This window comes from Phycodurus eques, chromosome 13 (genome assembly GCF_024500275.1).
Source record: "Phycodurus eques isolate BA_2022a chromosome 13, UOR_Pequ_1.1, whole genome shotgun sequence".
In the NCBI taxonomy this organism is placed as follows: domain Eukaryota; kingdom Metazoa; phylum Chordata; class Actinopteri; order Syngnathiformes; family Syngnathidae; genus Phycodurus; species Phycodurus eques.
Window position 1 is genome coordinate 5,225,651 of NC_084537.1, and position 16,747 is coordinate 5,242,397.

The 16,747-nt window shown below is 41.3% G+C and overlaps 1 protein-coding gene across 2 annotated transcripts; it reads right to left on the reverse strand.

Moving 5' to 3' along the window:
• Window positions 1-897: 897 nt before the first annotated feature.
• On the reverse strand, window positions 898-16,129 carry LOC133411285 (Golgi reassembly-stacking protein 1-like). Of its 2 annotated transcripts, none has more exons than XM_061693451.1 (9): window positions 15,962-16,129; window positions 15,275-15,349; window positions 14,990-15,193; window positions 14,812-14,898; window positions 12,389-12,519; window positions 7,900-8,035; window positions 7,674-7,773; window positions 7,460-7,603; window positions 898-4,646 (listed from the first exon to the last, which is right to left on the reverse strand). In XM_061693451.1, exons 1-9 carry the CDS (start codon window positions 16,022-16,024, stop codon window positions 4,231-4,233), a joined length of 1,356 nt encoding a protein of 451 aa, XP_061549435.1. In that variant the 5' UTR covers window positions 16,025-16,129; the 3' UTR covers window positions 898-4,230. The 2 variants fall into 2 exon arrangements, with proteins under 2 accessions (XP_061549435.1, XP_061549434.1); XM_061693450.1 differs by having other exon boundaries at window positions 15,275-15,355.
• Window positions 16,130-16,747: the final 618 nt, after the last annotated feature.

Consider the following 16,747-nt stretch of genomic DNA (forward strand, 5'->3'; position numbering starts at 1 on the left):
ATTGTATTCTGTTTTTATTTATGTTTAACACAATGTCCCAACTTCATTGGAATTGAGGTTGTGATATGCATATATATGTATATGCGTGTGTGTGTGTATATATATATATATAGAGAGAGAGAGAGAGAGAGAGAGAGAGAGAGAGAGAGAGAGAGAGAGAGAGAGATGCGTGTGTATATATATATATATATATATGAATAAATCACTGTGCTTGGCCTGACCTGGGTCAAAGTGAGAGCTGTTCCTAATGTATAGTTAATTTAAATAGGAGCTTAATAAAATATATAACAGTATAAGATTAGTCTTTACCAGAACAAACTTTTTTCTTCTTACAGTGGACCCCCGCTATTGTAGGGGATAGGGACCAGGCCAGACAGTGAAAATGTGTGGGTAATTGACGGCCACTATAATTACATGGGGGAGGGGGGAATAAAAGCAAGGCTTGACTGTCAAAAAGGGTTTTCACGGTTGGCTCCCCCCAGAAAGGAGGGGATGAGAAAAAGAATCCGCAGGTACCGAACTGCAAGTATGCGGGGGTCCACTGTATTACCAAGCTGAACAGGTCTTTTTATTGTAAATTTGATGGCATTTAGCCACAAAGGCCGATGTGAACACGTCAAGTGAGCTTTAGTGGGCCAAAACAGGATGGGTACACAGTAATATCCATTGTTGTAATAATTTGTGAAATATGTATATTTTACGCTTCCAAAGAAATAAATCGGAATTCTTTAACAATGACACCTTTATGGGGATCATGCAAGGATGTGTTTTGACGTCAGTGTTCGGCAGCCGAGTTTGAAAAAGAACAAAGGACCATGTTTTAGTTTTGATAAGTTGTATAAAATATTCCATTTGACAGCACATTAGTGCTAAAAAAGTATTCACTTTGAAAGAATATCTGCAAAAATACTTTACTTGAGCAACTATTAAGACATTCCCCAAAAACAAAACTCATTCATTACTCAACAGCACCATTACTATGTAATTACACCTACAAAAGTCACCTATTCAATTGCCTTGTTCTTTAAGTAATAGTTGTCTAATATTGCATAGATCACAAAACTGCACAGTTTTGTGATCTAGGGTTGTGTTGAGCTGAATGGGTTAATAGCTCTAGCTTCATACACTAAAACAAAAAACAAAAACCTACTGCTCTCTTCAAAGCTTTACTCAAACGAAAGCCATGAGTGAACTACATTAACAGCGCACGCATCTTAATAAATTAAACTAGCCCAAAGGTAAACCTGTCATTTCATCAATATTTTTTTCTACTGTTGTGATGTACTTAAGATATGATTTGTCTTCTTTTTAAAGTCCACGACTACATTTACGATGTCAGAATCCAGTTTCACAACCTGTGTCCACTTCCACTAAGTGACATCTGTAAAAACAAAATTAGCAGTGACTTGTTGATGTCACATAAAAACAGCATACAGTCCCATCCAAAAGGTATTGGAACGGAAAGGCCAATTCCTTTGTTTTTGTTGAATACTGAAGACATTTGGGTTTCAAATCAAAACATAAATAGACTGTCTATGGGAGAAAAGCAAAGCATTTTGAAGCTGAGAGAAGAGGGATAATCTATCAGAGCTATTGCACAAACATTGGGCATAGCCAATACAACAATTTAGGATGTCCTGAAAAACTACTGGTGTACTGAGCAACAGACATTGAACAGGTCGGCCAAGGGTATCAACAGGTTGATCACAGAAACATTGTGAGAGCTATGAAGAAACAGACAACGACAGCAGTCAGTGGTATCACAATCCACTGTTCGAAGAAGACTTTGACAAAAGAAATATACAGGCCATGTCACAAGATGCAAACCACTCATCAGCAAAAAGACCCAGAAGGCCAGATTGGATATTGCAAAGACATACAGAGATGAGCCACAAAAGTTTGGGAACAAAGTTTTATGGACTGATGAGACCAAGATTATCCTCTACCAAAGTGATGGAAAGGCCAAAGTATAGAGAAAGAAAGGATCTGATGAGGATCCAAAACACACAAGCTCAGCTGTGAAGCATGGAGGAGCTAATGTCATGGCTTGGGCTTGCATGGCTGCTTCTGGAACAGGCTCACTAGTCTTTATTGAGGATATAACTCACTATGGTAGCAGCAGAATTTATTCTGAAGCTTACAAAACCATTTTGTCAGGCCATTAACAGAAAAATGCATCTAATCGGGAGACGCTTCATCATGCAACAAGACAATGACCCCAAACATACTGCCAGCACAACAAAGGACTTCATCAGGGGGGGAAAGTGGAAGGTCTGAGACTGGCCAAGTCAATTACCGGACCGTAACCCAATAGAGCATGCATTTTACCTCCTGAAGAGGAGACTGAAGGGAGAAACCCTCAGAAACTAACTTAAAGAGGCTGCAGTAAAGGCATAGAAAAGCATTTCAAATGAAGAATGCAACAGTCTGGTGAAGTCAATGGGTTGCAGGCTTGATGCAGTTATGGCAGGTCAGGGTTATGCCACCAAATATTATATCTTATTCACTTTAAGTTAATTTCATAATGTATGTTCCAATACCTATGCTCACTTGAAAAGTGGGTGGGTTCAAACAAAAGGTGCTCTGTCCTTAGTTGATGTACACATCTAGATGTAAATACCATGAAATAAAAGCTGGAATTTTGAACTTTTGTCTTATATTCATCTTTTGATCTGAAACCCAAATGTCTTCAGTGTACCACAAAAAAAAAAAAAAAAAAGGAATTGACCTTTGCTTTCCAATACTTTTGGAGGGGACTACATAAGATTGCAGTACCTTTGCGGGAGTTGCTTCCTCTCCCTCACCATTGTACGTATAAAGAAAAAGAAAAAGTAGTTCAATATATTTTGTCAGTCATTTCAGAAAGTGAATATATATATTACACATTGAAATACTTCAAGCCTATGTACTCCAGTTTCTTCTCACATCCCCAAAACAAGCATTGTAGGTTAATTGAAAACTTTAAATTGCCCATACGTGTAGATTTGAGTGCAAATGGTTGTTTGTTTCTATGTGCCCTGCGATTGGCTGGCGGCCGGTTCAGGGTGTACACCGCCTCTCGCCCAGAGTCAGCTGGGATAGGCTCCAGCTCGCCCGCGACCCTAGTGAGGAGAAGCGGGACAAAAAAAAAAAAATGGTGTGTGACGTTTCCACAGTCAGTGATGATTTGGGGTGCCATGACATCTGCTTTTCGTGCTCCACTTTTCTGAAGTCTACAGTCAATGCAGCCGTCTACCAGGAAGTTCTAGAGCACTTCATTCATATGCTTCTCTCTGCTGACAAGCTGTATGGAGATTTGATTTTCCAGCAGGACTTGGCAGCTCCCAAAGGTACCAAAAGCTGGTTCAATTACCATGGTGTTACTGCGCTTGACTGGCCAGCAACCCCCCGACCTAAACCCCATTAAAAAAAAAATAATAATAATAATAATCTATGGGCTGTTGTCAAGTGGACGATAAGAGACACCAGACCCAACAACGCAGATAGATGACCGGAGGGCAGCTATCAAAGCAACCTGGGCTTCCATTAAACCCACTCAGTTCCACGGTGCATTGATGCAGTAATTCATGCAAAAAGAGGCCCAACCAAGTTTCGAGGATCTAGAAATAACCATACTTTTCAGAAGCCTGACATTTGTGCGTAAAATATCCTTTATGATTGGTCATATGTGATAGTCAATTTTTCTGAGACACTGAATTTTAACTTTTTCATTATCTTCTAACTATAATGATCAAAATTACAAGAAAGCTTATTAGTTCACTCTGTGTGTAACGATTATATAAAATAAGTTTCACTTTCTGAAATGAATGGCAATATTTTTATATTATATAGTCATATTCTTTTTTACTTTTTCACAATATTCTAATTTTTGAGATGCACCTGTAGTGCTCAACAGGAGTAGATCATCTTTTTATTTCTCGGTAAATACGAGAATTTGAATTTTTCATCGGATTAACCTGTCGTTGAATTCTTGTGAATCAGATTTTCTTTTAAAAAAAGTTAAGTCTTTGCTAGATTTTTGCGTGCCAAAGGACTACATTTGTGAGAGTAAGTGTTTTTGTAAAACGTCCCATAGAAAATATGAATTACTTTTGTAACAGATCTGTTGGGGTGTACTCGATGTTGAGCACTGTATATACACATACAATGCTTGTCTTTAAAAAAAAAAAAAAGAAGGGATTGTCACCATCTTGTTTTTTTTTCTTCTTTTGAGGTTGGCCTGATGCAGTCTCATTCAAACTTTGGCTCTCGTGGTTGATCCTCAGTGTCCCCATGCTCACAGTGATGCACACGAGCCTCATCTTTGTACTGATCTTCACTTTGCTCAGTGGGTGCATTATCCACTTGGGACTCACCTGGGAGAACATCAGTAGCAGGTGGACAAGCAGGTTCTTCATTGTACGGCTCCAGTGGGTCTATAGACTGGTCAACAGACGGTGCACCTAGTGGTGGACTGTGGCTATGACTTGACTCGCAGAGGGAGTCTGGTATGTGAGAAGAGTTGAAGTAAGATGGCTCTTCCGCTGACACGCCAGAATCAGATTGACTACTGATGATAGCAGAAGTGAGATCCACGGAGGCCAGGGGGGTCCGCTCTTGAGAGTTAATCTGTTTGGAAGAATGCAGTTCACTTCCATCCAGCTCCTCTGCAGAACAGGAAATCAAATGGTTACTGGAACTTAGGGTTGGGCATCGTATGAATTTGAGCGACTCCGGTTCCAAACGATTCTCGATTCAGATTCTTTTAGGGGGCTGGGTCAAAAAAGGTTGCATGGTTTAGATAAAGTGTGTCCAAATTATGAACATTTGACTCGGGGTTCTTTATAACCAGTATCAATATCAAACCTATGAACTAAAAGGTGTGTGTGTGGAACTAACTGAATTGACTTAATATTCATTAATTGTTTTTGCTTAAAGTTAAATATAACATTGTTAAAATAGTTAATTTGGTGCCGTTTCATCACGTCAAATGGTTTACATGTGCAAGTTTTCACTTGACTCCCGTTTTTAAGCTAGTCGCCTTTTATTTTGAAGGGTACGCACCAGAACTCAGCATTCTGGCACGAAAAGTAACTTCAAACGGCACCTGGTGATTTTTTAATTTTTTTTTTTTAAATGAAGCTCCGCGTAGCGTAGGCTGAGGCTCGGAGCACGTCAGACGCTACACATCGTGCAAGCCTCCTTTACACAATACAATCTTATTCCAAGTGTTGCACTGAGGCGACTCGTCATTCATTTTAACCAAGTTAATACACACTTTTGTTCGCCGCCGCTGCTGGGCACAAGCGCGTCTTCTTCATTGGTTTTCGCCGGCTCATTTGTTTTCGCCACTTCTTCTTGGGGGTGTAGGTATCGAAACGGGGAACGGAAATCTTTTAATTTGAACGATTCCGGGAGAACCGGAACGTTAGTCCTGGTTCCAATCGGTTCTCAATTCTCAATGCCCAACCCTACTGGAAATGTATAGTTGTAAACACCTTCCAACAGTTTATTATTTGTTATGTTCATCACCATAAAAGTATATTGTTAAATGGCTTTTTAATCCATGCCTGTTTTAATACAATTGTGATGGTAGTATTCTCTATCACTAGTTGATGTGTAGGCCTACTGCATGTGTATACATCAATGTTGTGGTAATTTATTGTCTTTTTGTAAACTTGGGTCACATTGAACAATCAATCCCACCCTAAGAAGTTTAGGAAATTGCTTTTTAATGTTTAATGTGTTCAACAAATTTTCGTGTGAGAATATGTGTGGTTTTCTACACTGTATAACGCAACGGCACGTGTTGACACCGAAAACGAAAACAAAGTAAATTGTTTGACAATTGGCAACCAGTTAGCAATTATTAGGTGGGTGGCCTTGTACAAAAAAATGTTTGGAATATATATATTTTTTTTTTTAAATTACAGTATATGTCGAGTGAAAATTTAGTAAAAACGACTAGCATGAAGAAATGTTGCATAACAAACGTGGGCGGACAAAACAACGCTGAGTGTTTACATCCCAGAGTCAACTGGAATTCTAATCAGTGTTGAATGTCTCCACATCATTGGTATGCGCAGGGACCTCCGTTACAACTACCATCTGAGAGCCTATTTACCTGCATTGCAACGGCATTCAAATGGGCTCATTAGTAAACTCTGTAAGACCTGTGTCTGAACAATAGCATCTGTCTACAAGCTGAGATAATTAAGGCCTCTTTATACTTGGCGCGGCCGACAACGCCCGCATTGCATCACGTGACCGACAAATTGGCCCGCGCGGTCCTTCTGCGTAGCTTGACACGCACACGGCAAAAATTCTTGCTGCGCGTCGAACGCCGCGGAGATCATCTCTTGTGATTGGTCCGTTTTTGTCACGTGCTCCCACACAGAGCGACACAGCCAAATGTGACTGAACTGGACACTTGTGAAAAAAATTACATTTGGCGACTCACACACCAGGCGATTGACCCTCGCATATACTGTACTGCAACACAGGAGTTCTTAGCGGGAAACAACGTTTTGTGGCACCAGATGGCTACTGTATTATTTTAAATTGAACTAAAAACAACATGGCTATTCAGTCATGTCCGGCAGTGTGTGTGGTTCTGCAACTAGTTTTCGTTGGGTTTTGGCCGACTGCAATTACATTGGCTACGAGACCACGTCGAATCACCAGCGCAGATGTTTACAGCCGATAAAAATGCCAGGTTGTAACACATGATCTTTCAGAACAAAAATGGCGAACTAGAAAGAGGAAGAGTTGATCGAATTATTGTATGATTGTCGTGCCGAGGGGTACTCAGTAGGCTTGGGCATCGAGAACCGAGAACCGTTTTGGAACCGGGACTAACGTTCTGATTCTCCCGGAATCCTTCAAATTTAAAAGTTTCGACTCCCAGTTACGATGCCTCGTCCGCTGACCCCAAAGAAGCGGCGAAAACAAATGAAGAAGAACGCGCACGAAGATGTGTTTGTCCCCAACGGCGGCAGCGAACAAAAGCGTGCCTTAACTTTGTTCAAATTAATGACCAGTCGCCTCAGTATAACACTTGGAAAAAGATTATATTGTGCAAAGGAGAGGATACGCAGAACGGAAGATCAATGAATTCATGAATTCATGTGCAAAGGAGGCTTTATTTTAGTCTTCAAACCAACGTAAGAGCTAATGACAGAAAACAAAAGATTAACAATTGAGCTAAAAAGTCACCGTAGCAACTTTACATCACAATGAATTCGGACAAAATTCACATTTTTTTTTTTTTTTTTTAAATTGACTGATGATTAATCGGTTATCGGAATTTGATTCCACCAAATATCGGACTCAGCATTTGCCTAAAAAAAAAAATATCCATATCGGTCGGGCACCTTTTTTCAGGCTCAGCCTTTAAATGGAAGCAAATGGACCAAATAACCCTTTTCCATTTCAAAACTGTGTCAATGAAAAAATGAGAGTATGCTGCAGCCTGACTTACCAACACCGGAGATCTCGTTCTCTCTCTCATCGTTCATCGCGAGGGAGGTGTTGTTCATGTCGACGGACGACACTGACAGATCCAGCTTGTCGAACAATTCAGCATGAACGGGGCTCATTACAGCCAATTCAGAATCAGACAAGCCTGGACAGAAAACAGCAATTCCTTGTAGAAAATTCATCACAGGGTCAGACAGAGGTTTGACTCAGCTCACCAGGATCCATGACACTCTGCATGGGTGGAGTAAGAGAAGCATCATGGAGGGTGACCCCTAACACATCCTCACTTTGGCTTGAAGGTGCCATCAACGGTGCCTAAAAATCGCGATTATGTTCTATATTATAACCATGTCAATATTACCCAATATTGGGCATGAGTCAAACAACTATTTCATGTGTTTGAGAGGATGTATGCAATCAGTTTTCTCATGGGTTGTGTACCTCTGTGAAGCCGTGGTTAGGCAGCTCTGCAGGTGGGCTCTCCTCAGGGGCAGGGGGGACGGGGGTCTTTGGTGTCGATATGTCAGACTGTGCAGGGATTCTATGCAGGTAGCCATACCCAATGCCACAACCTAAACTAAAAGTGGGAATCAGTAAAAGCAACAAGACCAGTTATGAGCCAATGCTTATCAAGGAGAAGTTGCATTAGGATACTGGAACAATTCCAGAAAAATTGTTGCTTTCATGGAGAAATAATGCAATAAAGGTGTAAGAAGTGAAAACCACATTGACTAAACTGAAATGAACAAATTACGCAATTTAATTTAGTGCATGTTACACCTGATGTGAACTTCTTCAACTCTGCTAGCTGAAAAAAATTCACGTGCACAATGTTTGAAAATATATGACTATAAAGAAACATTTAAGAAACAGACACCTTTGTAGAGGGCAATGAGCAGGGCTCGAGAATGCAACCATACTGGTCGCATATGCGACCAATATGGTCTTTTTTTTTTTTTCCCCAATATGGCCTTTTTTCAGCCTGTGCAATTAAAAATTTCATCTTTTCGCATTTGCGCGAGTACGTTTTAATGGTTGAAAGTCGCCTTTTCTCCACTGCAATCTCCTCCTCCTGTGAGAGAGAGTGAGGGAGTCCTGTGAGAGAGAGAGAGAGAGAGAGAGAGAGAGAGAGAGAGAGAGAGAGAGCACGAGCACTGTTACGCCGTCTGTCATTAAGAGTTCCATTTGAGGTCAAAGCGACCCGCTGCTATATGATTGGCTGCCTGTTTCACCGTAATTGATTGATTCTTACAGATAGAACACACACAGATAGAACACACACAGCATCGCTAACCCATGTACACGCGCACCACATATGCACATCACATAGGGTTGGGCATTGTTTGAATTTGAGGGATTCTGGTTCCGATTCCGGTTAGTTCGATTCCGGTTCCAAACGATTCTCGATTCCGATTCTTTTCGGGGGCTGGGTCAAAAACGTTTGCATGATGTAAATAAAGGGTGTCCAAATTATGAACATCCCTTTTGTTAGCAGCCCGCAGCATAGACTAAAATGAACATTTGACTCGAGGTTCTTTATAACCAGTATCAAGATCAAACCTATGATTTAAAAGGCAATGTGTGTGGAAGTAACCAAATTGACTTAATATTCATTCATTAATGTTTCAGCTAAAAGTTAAATATAGCATTGTTAAAACAGTTATTATAACTGTTCTATTTTATTGTATTGTTTCACTCGCCCAGTTGACTTCACTGACTATATAGCTGCCCCTCTATTCTGTTTCATCACGTCAAATGGTTTATAAGTGCAGCTTTTAACTTCACTTCTTGTTTTAAGCTTGTAGCCTTTTATTTTGAAGGGTATGCACTGACACGAAAAGTAACTTCACACGGCGCCGGTGATTTATTTTATTTTAAAGGATGGAACCAAATGCTATGAAACGCTGATTCCTTTCCCTACTCAGTGATGAGGCACAAGGTTAGTGTTTGTGATACTGTGAGACAATGTTCATGCGCATTTTGTCCCAATTCATTGTGATGTAAAGTTGCTACAATTAAGTTTTAGCCCAATTTTTCTCTCATCGGTGGTTACATTGGTTTGAAGACTAAAATAAACGCTAAAAACATCCATCCATCCATCCATTTTCTACCGCTTATCCGAGGTCGGGTCGCGGGGGCAGTAGCTTTAGGCAGGGATGCCCAGACTTCCCTCTCCCCAGCCACTTCATCCAGCTCTTCTGGGTGGGATCTCGAGGCGTTCCCAGACCAGCCGAAAGACGTAGTCGCTCCAGCGTGTCCTGGGTCGTGTCCTGGGTCTCCTCGCGGTGGGACGTGCCCGGAACACCTCATCAGGGAGGCGTCCGGGAGGCATCCGAATCAGACGTTAGTCCCGGTTCCAATCGGTTTTCGATTCTCAATGCCCAACCCTAACGTCACAGACAGGCTAGTACGCCGTTATGTCTGGCCAGTAGCCACCACGTACCTATATTCATGCTGCTACCAGTGTTGCCACCGTTACCTAAACTAACAAACTAACTTTGTTACTTTACTGATTACTTGATTTCAAAAGTAACTAATTTAGAAAAAAGTAACTTTTGATATGTGATGTCAGCCGTGGCGGCACGGTGGCCGACTGGTAAGAGCGTCAGCCTCACAGTTCTGAGGACCCGGGTTCAATCCCCGGCCCTGACTGTGTGGAGTTTGCATGTTCTCCCCGTGCCTGCGTGGGTTTTCTCCGGGCACTCCGGTTTCCTCCCACATCCCAAAAACATGCATAAATTGGAGACTCTAAATTGCCCGTAGGTGTGACTGTGAGTGCGAATGGTTGTCTGTTTGTATGTGCCCTGCGATTGGCTGGCAACCAGTTCAGGGTGTACCCCGCCTCCTGCCCGATGACAGCTGGGATAGGCTCCAGCACACCCGCGACCCTAGTGAGGAGAAGCGGCTCAGAAAATGGATGGATGGATGGATGTCAGCCGTGCAGCGCGTTAAACCAGCTCACAGTCCGGACTCCAGATGAAGTTTAAAGATCTCACTTTCCATTGTAAATATTGTTTAAGCTAAGTATTAGTATTAGTATATAGTATTAGTGTACTGCGAACTGCAAAGACTGCCTGTTCAATTTCTTGTTTTCAGTTCACTCATTATTATACAGAATCATGCACAAAGGTTTTAACAACTTTGTTACTAAGCTAACAAATCTCTCTCGCTATCTTGCCATCTATCTATACCCTGTTTATAACACAGACATATGATTTGTGCAAAGTTAAAAAGCATACATGGCGTACGCTCAAATCCAGAAAACGGCGTACGCACAAAAATATTCAGATGTATGAAACTCTGCGTACTCATGAATCCAAGCGCATTTCCGAGCAGACTCCTCCCTGTCCACGCCCACATTTGAATATGCAAATCATATTTAAATGAATCGTGCACCTGAGATGCCGATCTCTGCATGATCAGAAAAAAAGGAAAGTGAGCAAGGTAATGAAGAAAAAATTGTTTTTCTGAACTTGAGGTTGCTCAATGAACTGGAGGCACGCAAGAAAATCCTCTTTGGCACGCTGTCCTACGGCGTTAACAACACGCGAAAGAGGGGCGAATGGGACAGTGCGTGTGCGGCTGTCAATGCTGTGGAGACAGAATAGCGCGCGCACGCTGAACTAAAAAAAAGACGTGGTCAGACATTAAGGTGGATGTGAAGCGGAGTACAGCTGCCCACCGCCAAATTGTGGCCATAAAAAAGGCGGAAGAACTGGCGCGGAGGGCCTCACCCCGTTCGAGGAGAGAATCGCTGCGATCATGGGTGACGCTGCTCTCTCAGCGGTGATGGGAGGACATGTGGCAAGGTTAATACCATGTATTTTTAGAACTCAGAACAAATGTGTTCATGCAGTAACCTACACGCAGCCCTGTGAGATAAAGGTTCATGCGTAAATGTTGTATGTGTGGTATTTGTAATAAATCTTTTTAATTCAAATAGAAGCACATCAGCATATTAAAGAGGATATCAAAAACTTTGACTCCTTTTTGATTACTCAATTTATTATTTAATACACAGGAGTGGGCACGCCCGCTGAAAAAAAAATCTTTTTTTTTTTTTTTTTTTTAGGAGAAGAGGGGTACATTGTCAATTTAAACACATTTTAATCATGTGCAACCGATGTACATGTTCAAATTAAGTAAATTCAAAGGACCTTTTTTTCAGTGCATGTGCTGGAGTCACGAAGCGATTGTGAGGGCAATAGGCGGCATAAATGACCGCCTTGATCAATTAATAGGTGTCCTCACAAATATCAGTGGTTCATTAAATACACTGGTTAACAAATTAATTCTCAGTCCTTGCCTCAATTGCATTGTTGAAATAAAATGTTGCCGGGCATGAATTGTTCATCGGTGCTAATTACTCGTGTCTCTGGTGTGCAGATTTATGTGAACAGTTTCCCAGCATCACCTCGAAGTGTCGCCAAGGCACCAAAAGCTGCGGAAACGTGCGTACGCCAGCCATGCAGTTGGCGTGAGGCGCCGCACATTTCCACGGTCACGTCACTCTTGATACATCTGAACTCTGCCGTGAACAAGAACGAACGCCACGTTTTTGTGCGTACGCACCTTTTGTACATGAGGCCCCCGGTGAGTACTGTCTAATTGACCTAATAGAACCAGCATCAGTAAAGTAGAGTTTTACTACTAGTAGAAGGTCCTTGTGGGTATATGACATAAATTTGCACAGTGTGTCACTGCACCTTAAGAACTGACAGAAGAAAACACAGAAATGGTGACCCCTTTCGCCTTTGTAACTCTTAACAACTTCCACTCCTCTTGGAAGACTGTTGACAGGATTTTGGAGTCTGTCTGTGTGTGTGTGCCCAAATGTCTCTGTGTATGAAGATTTAAGATACAGAGGAACTAAGGGGTTCATATAGCCCTCTAACTGATGAAATAATTGATTAGAAAGTGTGTTCCATACCTTCCCTCGCCTCCCCATGCTCCGTTCGGGGTGACCACCACTTCTCTGCAGTCGTCCGTGAGCGCGCTGTACACCAGCAACTTCACTTGCTTCCCCTCATGAGCCTCAATCAGCGAGAAGAAGTCTTCTGACTGGAAATCGGCACGTTTGATGAATGAATTAATCTCAATATTCTAACTATGCTCAATTGACTTTGTCGTCTTGCATTGTGTCATCTCATTAGGGATAAAACAGTTACACGGAATACTGATAAATTGTAATAAAATGTAATTTATATTACTGGTTCAGTTCAGAATTTTCATTCATGACTTTGGTGTGCACAAGCCCCTATAGGGCATACAACCCCAATTCCAATGACGTTGGGATGTTGTGTTAAACAAATAAAAACAGAAATCAATGATTTGGTAAAGACTAATCTTATACTGTTATATATTTTATTAAGCTCCTATTTAAATGAACTATACATTAGGAACAGCTCTCACTTTGACCCAGGTCAGGCCAAGCACAGTGATATATATATATATATATATATATATATATATACACACACATACATACACACACACACACACGCATATACATATATATGCATATCACAACCTCAATTCCAATGAAGTTGGGACATTGTGTTAAACATAAATAAAAACACAATACAATGATTTGCAAATCATGTTCAACTTATATTTAATTGAATACACCACAAAGACAAGATACTTAATGTTCAAACTGATCAACTTGATTGTTTTTAGCAAATAATCATTAACTTAGAATTTTATGGCTGCAACACGTTCAAAAAAGCTGGGACAGGGTCATGTTTACCACTGTGTTACATCACCTTTTCTTTTAACAGCATTCAATAAACGTCTGGGAACCGAGGACACGAATTGTTGAAGCTTTGTAGGTGGAATTCTTTCCCATTCTTGATTGATGTACAGCTTCAGCTGTTCAAGAGTCCGGGCTCTCTGTTTTCGTATTTTACTCTTCATAATGCACCACACATTTTCAATGGGAGATAGGTCTGGACTACAGGCAGGCCAGTCTAGTACCCGCACTCTTTTACTACGAAGCCACGCTGTTGTAACACGTGCAGAAAGTGGTTTGGCATTGTCTTGCTGAAATAAGCTTGGGCGTCTATGAAAAAGACGTTGCTTGGATGGCAGCATATGTCTCTCCAAAACCTGTATGTACCTTTCAGCATTAATGGTGCCTTTACAGATGTGTAAGTTACCCATGCCATTGGCACTAAACCAGCCCCATTCCATCACATATTCTGGCTTTTGAACTTTGCATCCATAACAGTCCGGATGGCTCTTTTCCCCTTTGGCCCGGAGGACACGACGTCCACAATTTTCAAATACAATTTGAAATGTGGACTCGTCGGCCCACAGAACACTTTTCCACTTTGCATCGGTCCATCTTAGATGAGCTCAGGCCCAGAGAAGGCAGCGGTGTTTCTGGGTGTTGTTGATAAATGGCTTTTGCTCTGCATAGTAGAGTTTCAAGTTGCACTTACGGCTGTAGCACTGTGGTTTTCTGAAGTGTTCCTGAGCCCATGTGGTGATATACTTTACACATTGTCGTCGATTTTTGATGCAGTGCCGCCTGAGGGATCGAAGGTCACTGGCATTCAATGTTGGTTTTCGGCCTTGCCGCTTACATGCAGTGATTTCTCCAGATTCTCTGAACCTTTTGATGATATGGACCCCAGATGATAAAATCCCTAATTTCCTTGCAATTGTATGCTGAGAAACATTGTCCTTAAACTGTTCGGGCCATTTTCTCACGCACTTGTTCACAAAGAGGTGAACCTTGCCCCATCTTTGCTTGTGAATGACTGAGCAATTCAGGGAAGCTCCTTTTATACCCGATCATGGCACCCACCTGTTCCCAATTAGCCTGTTCACCTGTGGGATGTTCCAAACAGGTGTTTGATGAGCATTCCTCAACTTTCTCAGTCTTTTTTGCCTCCTGTCCCAGTTTTTTTGGAACGTGTTGCAGCCATAAAATGCTAAGTTAATGATTATTTGCTAAAAACAATCAAGTTTATCAGTTTGAACACTAAATATCTTGTCATTGTACTGTATTCAATTACATATAGGTTGAACATGGTTTGCAAATCATTGTATTCCATTTTTATTTACGTTTATCACAACGTCCCAACTTTATTAGAATTGAGGTTGTAGATCCTTGGTACCATGATGGCACCAAAGTGATATTTTTATTGCTTTAGCCTGACCACAGTAACAGCATATTGTTGAGTTTTTCAGCAAATGACAGAGGAAAGGTTCCTCCAAAAAATGCAAATATGCGGGTGTTTACTGTATGTATCATTATGAAACTGATTATTATGAAACTGATAACCAAGATCATTTTGGTCATGATAATCGTATATGACGTTTTCATATAGTTTTATTTCCACTTACATCTTGCAACACCTGATCTGCTCCAACAATGTAGTCAGTGTGAGGACGGAGGCCTGCCAGTGCAGCAGGTGAACTGGCTTCCACGTCCTGGGGAGAAGAAATATGATCTTCGTTAAAGGAGAGACAAGACGTAGAGTTTTTAAATTATAACCACAGTCAAATATGTTCTCCTCCTCACCAGGACATGCCAAACATTCTCATTGGCTCCCTGGAAGCTGCAGAAGCGAACACTGGCCCCCAGCAGGCCTTGTCCTCCCCACATATTGCTGGGTGTCACCTCCAGCTCACGAATCATCATGTTCTTGGTGCTGTACACCTCCACGCTCACCGCTTTTTCCATGTTGGCTTTCAGGACCTCCTTCAGCTGGTTGTTTTCGACATTCTGATACATATCAATGATAATTCCCATTGTGTTCAAGTGTGTTATATTTTGTCTTGTACGCCAATGCGTGTATTTACTCACAAGTCTTTTGTGGTCCACAGACAAAATGAAGTCGAAGAACGGTTGCAGGCCACATTTTTCCGCAGGAGAATTTGGCTGCACCTGCCAAAACCCAGGTTCGTTTGAACAATAATGAAAACCGAATACACTACGGGAACGTCCCTACAAATACTGACTTTTCAAAGATATTAATGCACACTCACCATTGGTGACATAGGTACTTAATAAACAATGTTTATTAATATAATTGCAATACGCAAGGGTGTTTTTTTTTAAATTACTATTTTAACATTCTTCATCCACACTGCCCTATTATATAAATACAGTAAATAACAAAAATGATTTAAGCACCACTGTAAACTTCGACCACAACAATAAAAGTGATTTTAAGTGACTTGATGTCCGACAGTGTGTGAGTGGGAAAAAAATCTGAGCAATGATATGTTTGCGAAGTTGGTGTCACAACTAAAAATGGAATCAACTGCTTCAACACAGAAACGCCGCGACAACATTCTCGAGTCCGAGCGAAATACACGCTCACACGAGTATTATTTCACACGAACGAATGCAGAATTGAAAGGAAATGCGAGAAATTTGCAGCGCCGCCTCGACATGTTCGACCGGTACGACTACTTAGTTAGCTGTTAGCACAGATAAGCTGCTGTTCTCTTGCCAAACCCCATAATAAGTCAGTCAATCCAATCTTACACCGTGGACGTGATATCCATACGTTCCTCCGTCGGATATATCCGAACTCTGCGTCAAACCCATCTCGTAAGGGACGTTGAAACATAAATAGAAATAGAAAAGAAAACACGTCAAATAATCACATCTGACCGTCCGTGGCCATATTGTCTGGAGACAAAAACAATCAAGCAAACACGTCAATGATCACATCGGACCGTCCGTGGCCATATTGTCTGCAGACAAAAACAATCGAGCAACGCTGCCATCGAACACTTTTTTTTTTTTCGTTTCATTTGGGCGATTTGCTGCCCTCCTCAGTCCGAACCTCTCACCGCAGGTTCATTTTGCAGGGCGTCCTCGGATAACGAATGCGCAGCGTAATCCGAATTTGTAAGGAACACGCGGTAGTCCAATCAAAAAGGTACGTAAGAAAAAAATAATAATTATAATAATATATATATTTTTTTTTTTATTTTAAAAAGGAAAGACTGAAATGTGATTAAGCAGTCTTACAACAGTAAAAAGGAAAACTTAATATTTATTCAATTACCAGTTTAGACAATTGGGACAATGACCCCCCGACTTGCACTTTTGGGGAATGGTATTTTGAGCCATCAGTGAATATTTGGACCGCTGTGCCTCATCTTTTCTTCCCGGTCTTCTCACACTTGTTTTAATTGGGTCTATTAAGGGTTTCCCTTGACCACGCTTACCAACATAGATAAATCCATCTCTGCCATCAAGGAAGAATAGGACATGTACAACCCCAATTCCAATGACGTTGGGACGTTGTGTTAATCATAAATA